The 14,220-nt window shown below is 47.0% G+C and overlaps 1 protein-coding gene across 3 annotated transcripts in view; it reads left to right on the top strand.

The window, feature by feature from the left end:
* The window catches only part of LOC117362065 (protein NPAT), an 82,198-nt gene that overhangs the window by 50,668 nt on the left and 17,310 nt on the right, over window positions 1–14,220 (top strand). For all 3 annotated transcript variants that reach the window (XM_033947810.1, XM_033947811.1, XM_033947808.1), the window contains exons 12-13: window positions 734–862; window positions 3,867–5,492. In XM_033947810.1, coding sequence (XP_033803701.1) covers window positions 734–862; window positions 3,867–5,492 — 1,755 coding nt within the window. The remainder of the gene's footprint in view (window positions 1–733; window positions 863–3,866; window positions 5,493–14,220) is intronic.

The following is a 14,220-nucleotide window of genomic DNA, read 5'->3' as shown; positions in this document are numbered from 1 at the left end:
GGGGAGTGGCCAGAGTGATCCCTGGCCGCGTTCTAAAATGGAACGCGGCCACGGATCAGAAAACACGGCGCCAAGGATCACGATTTTTCAAGAGCGCATGTACGCTCTAGGGTTTTATTATATAGGATATTTAGTTGCTTGTAGGGGGAGTGCTGATATTTATTTTTGGAGCCGCGGCATCTGGTTTAGCTGGTGAACCTTGCTTGAGATTTGGTAGACTGCACATTGCCACAATTCAGTTGTTCTTAGTTTCCATCCACTGGCAGAAGAACGTAAACCCATCTGTCTGTGCCAGTCTGGAGGGACTACAAGAAAGAAAATTAGCAGGTAAGATCTAATTTCTCCTTGTCATATAACACATATTTTTCTTTTATGTTTAAAATTTTCTGGCATATAGAAGTTCACAGGTTTCCTAAAGAGTGAAGGATAACTTCAGTGCTAATTTATTTTTAATTGAAGTTTAAGTAGAATATATAAATAAAACAAAATCATTAAGAAAATAAGGTAATACCCTTTTATTGGACTAACAATGCATTTTTTTGGTTAGCTTTCAGAGGTATCACCTTATTTTCTTTAGGTTTATTTTTATATATTACCTTTAAAAGTGGACTAACTTGGCTACCACACCATTTTATAAAGTAGGTAATTGGAAAAATGAAAATATTTGTTATTAATATTAGAATTCATATTTTTTAATTCATGAGTCTGTGTTCTCTCAATTTTCCTGAAACAGGTAAAACTAAGAGTAGTAAATGTGTAATTCAGGATTACTCTAGTCAGAATGAAACAGAAGTTTTATGTACCACAGCTCCCCAGGAGACCAGCACCAACACTCTCCAACCTTCTGCTCAGAATCAAGATGGTATGCTACTTTTGTATTATTATTATAATTTTTTTTAAAGGGGTTAAAACTGTCAAATTTTGTTTGTCTTGCGTGAACTAACCCCTCCCCCTTTACAAAACCGTGCAAGAGATTTCTAGCGCTGGACGGTACATTGAATGCTCTGCGCTGCTCTGACGGTCATAGAGATCCTTTGAGCATTGGCGCAGTGCAGAGCATTCAGTGCACCGTCCGGCGCTAAAAATCTCTTGTGTGTTTTTGGAAAAGGAAGGGGTGTTACTGCTTATTACATTTGCTTAAAATTATTTTCCATTTGTCAGTCCACAAACTTAGTTCTTGGACAGAATACATCAAGTAAAAAAGGTATTCCAGAGCAGAATTTAATATATTTGAGTTGACATTACCACATCTTCAGAAATACTCCTCCTAAACGTATATTATCCCAGACAAGCAGACAGCATATTCTCACATGTAGATGACATCATCCACGGAGTCCAGTGCGGACAGTATTAAAGTGTACTGTCACTTAAAAAAAAAAAATTTTAATTCTTGACAGCCTGTATCGCACATGCGCCAGTGCTTTCCTGCCCAATGTTGGCTCATGGGACCAGCAATTCTTAATTTTCCATGGAGCTAAGAAGCTGTTTCTTGGAATCTCCAAAGCGCGTCAAACCTTTTGAATTTTTGCCTTCCTGTTGCATTTTTTTTGGCATTAGTTTACTTTTCATTGCGTTTTCTGTTCGGTTAAAATTTTTGATTTTTCCAAAATTTTTCTTTGTGGCCTTCAGCTCCCCTCAGTCTGTTTCAAGCCAGGAGTATTGATCTGTTTTCAGCTTAACATTTATTCAACCCTCCCTGGCCATTGAGTCTTTTTGACCTTGTGTCTGCAGTGTTCCTCCTCCATGTCCCAGGCTCCAAGTGGCTTTAAGCAGTGCACCTGGTGTAATTGGATTCTATAAGCAACTGACCCACACAATTGGTGTGTACAGTGCCTAGGTCCAGAACACAGCAATAGTTCCTGCACCCTCTGTTCTAAACATCAGAAAAGATCCTTGAAAGCCAGATAAGCCCAATATGAAAAGCTTTTTGGGCCACAACATTAATCATGTCTGCCAACTCTGATGCCGATGCTCACCAACCACCATCAACACAGAGAGTATTGATGCCTTGAATAACCACTACCTTATCTCCTTTGCCTTCATCAGAGGAGCTTCGTAAAAAGGCTAAGAAGCATAGACATCCTTCCCCTTCCAGGCATACCTCTGAGTCATCTAAAGCATTTACACCATCAATGCATTCAAAGCATAGATGTACCGAGGCTTGATCACCATCTCTACAACTGGTGTCCCCTTGGAGGTGTGCCTTGACAATGAGGTCACAAATGCCTCGACACCAGGCACAGTCTGTGCCCTCTGTACCAACAATACCATTGATACCGACACTGTCTTTACAGGACCAGATAAAAGAACTGGTGCAAAAAGAATTGGCTGTGATGCTGAAGTCGCACTTGGTGCAGGTACCGGCTTTCATGCATCCTATGTCAGCCCAGTCCGAGCGCCAGTTTCAGCATCCGTAGATGCCTTCATTAGAGGATGAATGGACACTAAACCAGAAATAAAAAGGCAGAACTTTAAGAGAATAACAAACAAACAAAATACAAATGGCATATAAATAAAAGCAAATAAGAAGTTGCCTCCGCTGAGGCAGACCAGAGGTCCATCTTGCCCAGCGGTCCGCACTCGCGGCGGCCCATCAGGCCTAATTGCCTGAACAGTGCCCCTGACTAATTTTGTAACTGCCTCTAATCCTATCCCTATAACCTACCTCTACTCCTATCTGTACCCCTCAATCCCTTTGTCCTCCAGGTACCTATCCAAACCTTCTTTGAAGCCCTGTAGCGTGCTCCTGCTTATCACATCCTCCGGTAGCACGTTCCATGTATCCACCACCCTCTGGGTGAAGAAGAACTTCCTGGCGTTTGTTCTAAACCTTCCCCCTTTCAGTTTTGTTCTAAACCTTCCCCCTTTCAATTTCTCTGAGTGCCCCCTTGTACTTGTGGTTCCCCATAATTTAAAAAATCTGTGCAACGGGCAAAACATACTAATACATACATGATTTAAAATACGTCTAGAATGTAAATCATTAAAACAACAAGAAATCAAGTTCTAAATAAAAATATGAAATGACACAGAAACTAAAATGGGCCAAAACCCCCCCCCCCCAAAAAAAAAAAAACCAATACTGGAGATTAATCCAAGTCGCAAAAATTGGTACTACAATATATTATTCTCCTAACCAGAACCAACAACGGCGTGAAGAATGCACCACCAGCTTAATCCTTAAATAAGGAAAAAAAATTTTAAAGAAGCAAAAGGCAATAATCAGTACGGGCCTAATTCATCCCTCGCAATAACCAACAGCCCCGGGCAGGTATTCATGAAGTGACGAGCACTTAGACCGAAGTCTAAATGAATCCTGCCCCGTACATCATCGTACCTTTATATCTATTAATAAATAAGCTGGTAAAAATGAAGTGCTAACCCACGTCCGGAGTGGAAACAGGGGGAGAAAATATAAATGTAACAGGAAGTTAAAGACAAAGCCCTTCCGGAGGAACACAGAAACTAAAATGTCATATGTATATAATAAATTTAATGACTTATAAGAAAAATATAAATAACATAGAGCAATGAGCAACTGTGGACAAATGCAGCAAATTGTGACATTCCAAACATCAATGTGGGCATATGGAAAACAGATAGAAATATAACAAGTAAGGTGCAACAGATGATTTACAGTGCATGGTTTTTATGTTTTTAATACATTTTTCCTGAAATATTCAGACGCGCTTGTTTCAAAATTGTATCCACAAATTGGTGGCTAATCCAGATCACAGGTACCAGTAGGATCCTACAATGTTTTAATATTGGGCTTTGCTGTGACTTTGATTGTAACTTATTGCACATAACAGTTTAGTTGTGAAAGTTCTATTGATATATTTTCTGTTGTTCATTCTTGTTCACAGCTGAGGTTCCTGCAGAATCTGTATTACCTGCTTACAGTGACCCAAAAATCTCGAATGACAGCCAAATGGATAATACCCATCAAAAAATGAAAGTCCACAACCGCTGCCCTGCTCGTTTTAAGCAGTGGAAAAGTACAGAGAAACGCTACGCAGCACTACATTCACCAGTAAACAGTGAGCAAGAGAAAGGTGCTGCCTCTGCATCCCAACCCCCTTTGGATGAACCTAACACAAGGCAAAGTGCAAGCAGAGATCTGACTCTTTTGCCGGAGACAGGGAGTGAAACATTGATCACTGATGATAGTGAGTTTACTGCAATTCCAGATGTACCAGGGGAATCTGGATTTGAACCTTGTCCTTCATCTATTTTATCACATTCCCAGGATTCATCCAACGTACCAATGGAAATTATATCAGAATCTGGAAGTAATGAACAGCACATAGCACAGGAATGCTTATTAACCGAAAAGTGCATTTCTACTAATTGTGAGCTTTCTAAAGAGCCTTCTGAAAGTGAAAGGATGCAGGTTTCCAGTGATAGTTGTGTAGATCCCTCTGCAGACTCCAGTGGGAAAGAAGAGACCAAAGTTGAATCTGTGACTGCTGTTAGGTTAGTACAAGTCTTAACTGATGAAGCAGATCATGAGGACTCGGGTTTCTTCTCAGTACCTGTTGTTGGAATGTCGGATGAGTCCGAAACCTCAGAGAAGCAGTATGAGATTGCAGATCCGTCATCTGGAAATCAATTAGACCGAGGTATGCTTGTTCTGAGTGAGCCTGTTCAAAACACTTTAAATGTGAATTCAGTTTCAGCAGAGTCTGACAAGACACCTGAAATAGATGCAGGAACCAAAAAGCCTTTGCTTTCACTAAATCATGAAAACATTGTACATCCAGCATTGAGAAATGCAGAAGGGTTTGTGCAGAATTATGAAGCCTTGTCCGTAACCCCAAATAACATTGTTCCTTGCTCAGAAACTGCTGATAATATACTTTCTGAAGATATGATCTTATCCTCTAGTAATAGCCAGACAGTGGAATTGGATTCTAATGGTATTGTGTCGCTGAAGATCATCATCAGTGATGAACCATCGATATTGTCGGATACAGAGCTTAACAATGCCATTTCTAGCATTACAGGAGATGGTCTGTCTACCATCATAATGTCTTCACCTGCAAAACAACCCCTGACAAATACAGCTTTGTCACCATGCCTTTTTTCAAAGGAAGCCACAAACCTGGCAAGCCCTTCAGAAAGGACTGCAGATTCAACTGTATTGGAGCAGGGCATGTTGGTGCTCAGACCTAAAGATACTGCTGCTGCTAATTCTATCAACCTGCAAACTGAAGATGGCACTGTGCTCTCTCTTGTTAGTTCACCTCATTTTTCCAAAGACAGTGGTTTCCTCCAATTAATGCCAGCTACAAGCACAAGTTTTGGACAGGCAAATAGTGTCTTCATAGCTACTTGTGTACCTGAACCTCCAGCTTTGGATAATACTGTGACTCAATCTAACATAATGATGGGACCTTGCAAATCTGCCCAATCACAACAACTGTTACAGACTCCCCCAAAATCGAGCAGCATGCTAGCAGCTAGCCAGACTTCCCCCAGCTTTTCTCAAGGTAATTGGATTCAGTTGTAAGTTAAAGTATTATAAAACATGCAGCATGTCAATTTTATCTAGGATTCTAGTAGACTAGAAGTTAGTTTATTGGCTTTCAGAACTATCCCAGACTTTGCAGCATATAGAGTAATATTTCCTAACACTGTCTCATTGATATACTTAACAAGTCTGCTTTTCAGAATATCTGTAATGAATATTAATCTTGAGGGAATTTTGTGTCACTAAACAATGCAGAATTAGCACAGAAGTACCCTGCTTTGGAGAATTTTCCACAGGATTCGGGAAGCAGGGGCAGCAGTGATTTGCACCAAGGTTGCCTTTCTCCTTTTATCATCTTGCTGAGGGTTAAACCTGCATCAAAAAGGGAAATGTAGATCAAGCCTTGGGAATGAAGACCGGTAAAGCCAGAGTTCAAATCCTGTTTCTTCCACAAATGCTACTTGTCACCTTGGTCAAGTCATTCTCTATTAATTTAGAAACTCAGAATGTATCACTACTGTATAGTGCTGCATAGAGAATCACACGGGGACAAATTTTTCCCCATCCCTGTGGGAACTCATTTTCCCATCCTAGTGAGTTTTTTTTCCTGTCCCTGCTCCATTCTTGCAAGCTCTGTCCTCATCTGTATAAGCTTCAAACACTTTAAAATCATAAGTGTTCGAGGCTTGTGTGGTTAAGGCAGAGCTTACAGGGATGGGGCAGGGGCAGGGATAAAACTCACAAGGACAGGACAGGGAAATTGAGTTCCTGCGGGGATGGGAACAAATTTGCCCCCTTGTCATTCTCTAGTTCTGCACATACCCAATAATACTATAAAAATAATCAAATTGAGAAAATTAGACTGTAGGTAGAGTGTGGGGTTTATCTTTACATTACATTACATTTAGTGATTTCTATTCCGCTGTTACCTTGCGGTTTAAGGCGGATTACACAAGGAGAAATCTGGCTATTTCCAGAGGAATTAGAGAGTAGAGAAAGTTGATACAGAAAGTTGAGATGGTTCTTGTGGCATTAGATTGTATTGGAGAGTAGAGATGGTTCTTTTGGTGTTGGGTTGATTTCAGGGGATTGTTGGGTAGTATGTTTTTTGGGTTTTGTTTTTTTTTAATAGTATGGTTTTTATTTCTGTTCTGAATATTTTGTAGTCTGAAGTTGTTATCAGTAAATTGGAGAGTTGGTGCTTGTGTAGCTAGGAGGCCATCGTACAGTTTCTCCATGGAGAAGGCTGGGAGTATTGTCAAGCTTTTGATAGGGGAATCCTTCCTACAAAAAAGATGCATGAGAGATATCTCTTAAGCATATTCATTGTAGCAATCCTGAAAATCTTAACCGGTTAGATGTCAATGTGAAGCTTACCAGATAATATTATATTACATTACATTACTGATTTCTATTCAGCCTCAACCTTGCATATGTTACATAAGAACATAAAGTGTTGCCATACTGGGACAGGAGTGATTAATGCAGGTCACAGGTACTTGACAAGATCCCATGGTTGGTTGGGTGTGTTTACATTCTTGATATATCACCTTTCTTTGGTACAACAAAAGGGATCAGATATTACATACATATATTTTCTCTATCCCTAGTGGGCTCACAATCTATTTTTGTACCTGGGGCAGTGGAGGGTTAAGTGACTTGCCCAGGGTCACAAGGAGCTGCAGTGGGAATTGAGCCCAGTTCTCTGCTTATCAGCCCTCTGCATTAGGATACTCCTCCACTACCAGCATGTGTCTCTTGATTTCAAGGCAGCAGTGAGAAAAATATCATCGAGTAGCTTTCTGTTTTGTTCTCTTGACTACACAGTGTTCAGGGTAAATTAATGAACATTTGGGAAATAAGTGTTCAACCAGCTGCTTTTCAGCAATTAAGTATAGCATTTCAGAGGAGATATCTGTTTCTTATTGCTTTTCTGGACTCTGTATACATGGCCTCTTTTCACAAAACAGCCTTTATAAAACAATAATTCTTTCACATACCTTGTCCTTGACATAGGTACACAGACTACATTTTGCTAAAATTGGAGAAAAAAAAAAATTTTCTCTCTCTCTCTTTCTACATTTATTTAATCTTACAGCTTAATTGCATAGAGGTACAAGACTTGAGTCCAGAAGCCCTCCTTTTCAAAGGCCCGTCTGTCCAACTGCTCAACTTCCCCTATCTTAGTTCTTCAGACCCTCACCTCCTCCCTTCAGTCCACTTATCAGCTGCCTGCTGACCCATAGTTCAACTGCCAATGCTATCCATAATTCACCTTTTTCATGTTATGATGTAGTGTTAAAGAAAAGTAAAATACATTTCTTTAGCACTCTCCAGACCAGTAGAGGTTAACTTTACGAATGGGTATATATCTAATCATGACCAGCAGGTGGAGACTGAAAACAAAACTTTGGGACAGTATATCCTAGCCCCTCCTCTCTATTTCCCTCAGTCTTCTTTCAGTCTCCAGCAGGTGTTGAGTGATCTGTACCCATCTCCCTTGGTAGGGCTGTTGGAATTTGTTTAGGGGGTTTATTGTCCCTGTTTTTAGCCGGACGGAGCTTGGTCGGGCCCTGTTTGGGGGTTCGTCCGACCTCGGGGGTGTCAAACCCGGCGGGTCACGAGCGGGGTCCCTCCCCCCACTTCCTCCACCTCCCCACATTTTTTTAGAGGAGCCTCAGCAGTAAGCCTTGCCCCCTAAGTCAAGCAAGGCATATTGCTTCGAGAGCCTGTGGAGTCTGTTCTGTAAAAAAAAAAAAAAAAAAATCCTGAGGTAGTGCTGGTCTGAAGGGTTGTTTCCCTTTAAGAAAACTGTATTTTACTGTATTTTTTCATGTAACCAGCACTTTTTTATAGCTAGGTCGCGTATGGAGCAATTGTGCCCTTCTCCGGGGGAGTAGGCCACAATTTTAGTCCAGCCGCGAGGCACTCGCGGCCGGCCTGAACTCGGCGGTTTAGGTCGGTGAGGTGGTGGAGCTCCGTCGGCAGCGGCTGCAGGCGCCCAGAGCTCCCCGCCGATGGTGCCTCGCGAGTCGGCTTGGAGCAGTGGGGAAGCCCGGTCTTCCACAACCGCCCACGGAGGGATTCCCCGAAGGATTCCCTCTCAGCTGATTTTTTGACAGCTGATGCCGGCTTGCCTGCTTTAGCGGCTGAGACTATTCAGGTTTCTCAGCCGCTTCAGGCTATGGAGGGAGCTTTTTTGGCGGGAAAACCGCCATCTTCTCTGTCTGGCCCCTCCATTTTGTCTTCCACCTCAGGTGACCTTCCCCCTGTTTTGACTATGCAGGGGCAAGGTTCTGCTGGGTCCCCTGCTGTGGCAGGGAGTCCCTTGGGACCCTCGGGGGGTTTTTCTCCTGAATTTTTCTTTTCTTTATGCAGAGCCTATTTTCAGGCGGCTGGGGGTCCCGGTTGCGCCCAGGGGGTTTCGGGGGGTGGGTTTTCCTCCGCGCTCCCTGCGGCTTTGCCTCTTTCGTCTGGCGTGACGTCCCCTCCGCCGCCTCCCTTGTCCAAGCGTCCGCGGGTGTCGTGGGACGAGAATTTGTGGTCGGAGGAACGGGTCGGTCTGGAGGAGGACCTGGACCCTTCTGAGGAGTTCCAGGACTCTCTGGAGGGGACGGAAGCTGGCGGCGGGTTGTCGGATTTCCCGTTCTCCAGTGACGAGGCGTCCGTGGTGCGCCTTTTTTCAGAAAGATGAGCTGCCTGACCTTATTCAGCAGGTTTCTTCGGTTTTGCGTTTTGAGGACGTGCCGCCGGAGACTCCGCGTGTGGGGGACCCCCTGTTACGGGGGATCCGTTCCGTTTCCCCCTCTTTTCCTATGCATCAGGATATTCGGGATATTATTCTGGAGCAGTGGAAAACGCCGGAGACGCCGTTTCGGCTGGCGCGCAGCATGGCTCGCCTGTATCCCATTCCGGAAGGGGATCGGGCTACGTTAGCTTCGCCAGTCGTGGATGCGGTGGTCTCGGCAATTTCCAAGCGGCATACCGTGCCTGTTGAGGGCGGTTCTGCCTTGCAGGACTCTGAGGAGCGCAAATTGGAGAGCATCCTTAAGCAAAATTTTCAGGTCTCTGCCTTTGGGGTCCAGGCGGCTATTTGTGGGGGACTGGTCGCTCGCGCCGTGTTTCGGTGGGCGGAGCGGGTCTTGGATCGAGAGTCTGACGACTGGTCTCTGGTGGATCAGGAGGTAGCGAAGATTGAGATGGCGGCCTCATTCCTCTCAGATGCTCTATATGACTTGGTGCGGATCTCGGCTAAGTCTATGGCTTTTGGCGTGGCCGCAAGGCGTGTGTTGTGGCTGCGCGCTTGGGCGGCGGATGCTGCGTCCAAAGCTAAGCTTACTAAATTTCCCTTTCGGGGGTCGTTTTTGTTTGGAGAGGACTTGGATAAGTTGATTCAGACTTTGTCGGACTCGAAAGTTCCCCGTCTGCCGGAGGACCGTGCCCGTCCGGCGTCTCGGGGGGGTGCGGCCCGGGGGCGTTTGCGGGATTTTCGCAAGTATCGCCCTGGGCGTGGGGCTGCTTCTTTCCAGTCTCCGGGATTTTCCCGGGGTCGGTTCTTCCAGCGCATGCAGCCCTTTCGGGGGGCCCGTCGGGGGGCAGGGAATCCCTCCGCCGGTTCCCCCGCTTCCCGTCCTGCACAATGACGCCTTGCAGGCGCCCCCTTTGGTTCCGGTGGGGGCCCGGCTGCGCGAATTTTTCCCTAAATGGGCCGAGATCACGTCCGATCAGTGGGTCCTGGAGGTGGTGCGGGACGGTTATGCCCTGGAGTTCGCCCGCTCTCTGCCGGATTTTTTTCCTCGCTTCTCCATGTCAGACTCCGGGGAAGACGCAGGCTTTTCGCCAGACCCTTCAGCGCTTGCTAGATCTCAGGGCAGTTGTTCCGGTGCCCCCTCCGGAGTGGGGCACGGGCAGGTACTCCATTTACTTTGTGGTGCCCAAGAAGGAGGGGACCTTTCGGCCCATCCTCGATTTGAAAGGGGTCAACAGGGCTCTCAAGATTCCCTCTTTCCGTATGGAAACTCTGCGGTCGGTCATTCTGGCGGTTCAGCCGGGGGAGTTTCTCACTTCTCTCGATCTGACGGAGGCCTACTTGCATGTTCCCATTCGGGCCTCTCATCAGCGTTTCCTGCGCTTTGCGATCTTGGGTCGGCACTTTCAGTTCTGTGCGCTTCCCTTTGGGCTGGCCACGGCTCCTCGGACGTTCACCAAGGTGATGGTGGTCGTCGCGGCAGCCTTGCGGTCGGAGGGCATCCTGGTACACCCCTACCTGGACGACTGGTTAATTCGGGCAAAGTCGTTGCAGGAAAGCTCCCGGGTTACTGCTCGGGTGGTGGAGTTTCTCCGGTCGCTGGGCTGGGTGGTCAACCTTTCCAAGAGTCGGTTGGTCCCGGCTCAGCGTCTGGAGTACCTAGGGGTGCTGTTCGACACCTCCTTGGGGAGGGTCTTCCTCCCAGAGGGCCGGGTGAGCAAATTGCAATCTCAGATTCGCCTGCTTTTGGCGTCCCGGTGTCCTCGGGCGCGAGATTTCCTCCAGGTCTTGGGGTCGAGGGCGGCGTCCCTGGACGTGGTGAGGTGGGCGCGGGCCCACATGCGTCCTCTCCAGTATGCTCTGCTCCGGAGGTGGTCTCCCCAGAGGCACGGGATGGATGTTCCGGTCCCCCTGCGAGGCTTGGCGCGCTGCAGTCTGCGTTGGTGGCTCCAGACCCCTCACCTAGTTCAGGGGGTGGGTCTGGATCTCCCGCAGTGGACGGTGCTCCTGACGGATGCGAGTCTCCTGGGTTGGGGGGCTCAGTGTTTGGGTCACTCAGCTCAGGGCACCTGGTCCGCGGAGGAGGCCGCCTGGTCGATCAACGTGTTGGAGACCAGAGCGGTCCGTCTGGCGCTGTTGGTTTTCCACTCCCTGTTGCTGGGCAAGTCGGTCAGAGTGCTGTCGGACAATGCCACGGCGGTGGCTTAGGTCAATCGTCAGGGGGGCACCAAGAGCACTCAGGTGGCGCAGGAGGCGGCTCTGCTCATGGTTTGGGCGGAATCCCATCTGCTGGACCTCTCGGCCTCTCATATAGCCGGAGTAGAAAATGTTCAGGCAGACTTCCTCAGTCGTCACTTTCTAGATCCAGGAGAGTGGTGTCTCGGCGCCGAGGCGTTTCAGTTGATAGTGCAGGCTTGGGGGCAGCCCCTGATGGACCTGATGGCCACGGGTGGCAACGCCAAAGTGCCCCGCTTCTTCAGTCGTCGCAGGGACGGTCTGGCCGAGGGTCTGGATGCTCTGGTCCAGCAGTGGCCAACGGAGGGGCTGTTGTATGTGTTCCCTCCTTGGCCGCTGGTGGGCAGAGTGCTTCTTCGCATTGTTCACCATCCGGGTTTGGTGGTGCTGGTGGCGCCGGATTGGCCTCGCCGTCCGTGGTATGCGGATCTGGTGAGGCACCTGGTAGCGGATCCTCTTCCTCTGCCTCTCTCGGACGACCTTCTGATGCAGGGTCCCATTCCCATGTTCGACCCGTCTCCCTTCTGTCTTACGGCGTGGCTCTTGAAAGGGGTCGCCTTAGCAAGAAGGGATATTCAGACAAGGTGATCTCTACACTGTTGGGGTCCCGGAGGCTTTCTACCTCTCGGGCTTATGTGCGGGTTTGGCGTCTCTTTGAGGAATGGTGTCGGGCGCGGGGAGTGACCTCTTTTCGCGCTTCTCTGCCTAACATTCTGGAGTTCTTGCAGGATGGCCTGGATAGAGGCCTGGCTTGGTCTTCTCTCCGGGTTCATATTGCGGCCCTGTCGGCCTTTCGAGGGTTGGTGTCAGGTCAGCGTTTATCGGCTCTTCCTGATGTGATTCGGTTTTTGCGGGCGGCCAAGTTGCTTAGGCCTCCCCTACGGCCCTCGGTTCCCTCTTGGGATCTTAATCTGGTTCTCTCTGTTTTGGTGCGTCCGCCTTTCGAGCCCTTGGACGACTGTTCTTTGAAGGACCTTACTTTGAAGGCGGTCTTTTTGGTGGCCATTACTTCTGCTAGGCGTGTTTCTGAGCTGCAGGCTTTCTCTTGTAGGGCTCCCTTCTTGGAGTTTTCTAGGGAGCGGGTCGTCTTGCGGCCTGTTCCTTCCTTTCTGCCGAAGGTTGTTTCTCCTTTTCATGTCAATCAATCGGTGGTTCTCCCGGTCTTGGGTGGTCGGGAGGGCTCTTCTGAGCAACGGCAGCTGCGCAAGTTGGATGTCGGTCGGGTCCTTCGCTCTTATGTGCAGCGGACCCAGGAATTCCGGAAGTCCGATCATCTCTTTGTCCTCCTGGCGGGTCCTCGTCGGGGAGCGGGCGCTTCTAAGGCTACTATTGCGCGCTGGATCAAGGAGACGATTGCTTCCGCTTATCTTCTGAAACAGCAGCCTGTTCCGGAGTTTCTCTAGGCTCATTCCACTCGGGGTCAGGCGGCTTCTTGGGCTGAGTCGTCGCTCGTGCCTCCAGTGGATATTTGTAATGCTGCGGTTTGGTCCTCCTTGCATTCCTTTGTTCGTCATTATCGGGTTGATGTGCAGGCGCGTCGGGACGCGGTGTTCGGTGAGCGTGTACTGGTATCGGCCCTTCGGGGGTCCCGCCCGTGAGAGGGACTGCTTTGGTACGTCCCATTCGTAAAGTTAACCTCTACTGGTCTGGAGAGTGCTAAAGAAGGAGAAATTAGGTTCTTACCTGCTAATTTACTTTCTTTTAGCTTCTCCAGACCAGTAGAGGTCCCCACCCTGTCTGTTGTTGTTGTTGTTGGGGCTGTTGCGCGGGCAGTTTTTGGTTTTTGCTGCGGGTTCTAGTATTTTTCTAGGGCCGGGGAGAATTGAAGAACAGCGGCTGTGGCTCGGCTGGCTTAGCTGGCGAGCTGTGGGGACATTCTTCCTTCGGGAATTTCTCCTCTGCATTTTCCAACAGCATTTTGGGTATGTTATTTGTTACTCCTTTTGGAGTATTGTTTTTTCTCTCTGTTGTTTTTCCAGTTCTTGGTTCTGCTTGGCTATTCGGCAGACTGAGGGAAATAGAGAGGAGGGGCTAGGATATACTGTCCCAAAGTTTTGTTTTCAGTCTCCACCTGCTGGTCATGATTAGATATATACCCATTCGTAAAGTTAACCTCTACTGGTCTGGAGAAGCTAAAAGAAAGTAAATTAGCAGGTAAGAACCTAATTTCTCCTTTATTCTTTTATTCAAGCTCTTGAGAACACTGATGCATCCTATCTTTTTGATTTGTTAATGAAGCAAGCATATCTAGGATACCAATTCATTACTTCCAATTGCCTTAATTTCCTGCCCAATAAATCATCAACACCTTCAGCAAGTTAGTCCTAGCACATTCTAGCAAGCTATATATATATATATATATATAGCAAGATATAGATATAGATAGATAGATAGATAGATATATCTATATAGCAAGATATATATATATATATATATATATATATATATATATATATATATATATATATATATATATATATATATATATATATATATATACTAGTCTTTAAGCCCGTTACATTACTGGGTGCTAGAATAGATGTGTCTGTCTGTCTGTGTTTCTTTATCTCTCTCTCCTTGGCTGCGAGCAAAGCTGTCTGCCCCCAGCACCCACCTCCCCCCCAAATATCTCTCCATGGCCCTCTTCTGTCTTCCCCCCACAGAGCAAAGCTGTCTGTCCCCTTTCCCTATCTCTTCATGGCCCCTTCTGTCTCCCTCCAGCACACCCCTCCCCCCAAAGCAGCCCCCTATCCTTCTCCCTGTC

The sequence above is a fragment of the Geotrypetes seraphini genome, chromosome 6, assembly GCF_902459505.1.
Source record: "Geotrypetes seraphini chromosome 6, aGeoSer1.1, whole genome shotgun sequence".
In the NCBI taxonomy this organism is placed as follows: Eukaryota; Metazoa; Chordata; class Amphibia; order Gymnophiona; family Dermophiidae; genus Geotrypetes; species Geotrypetes seraphini.
This window is presented reverse-complemented; position numbering and strand designations above follow the sequence as displayed.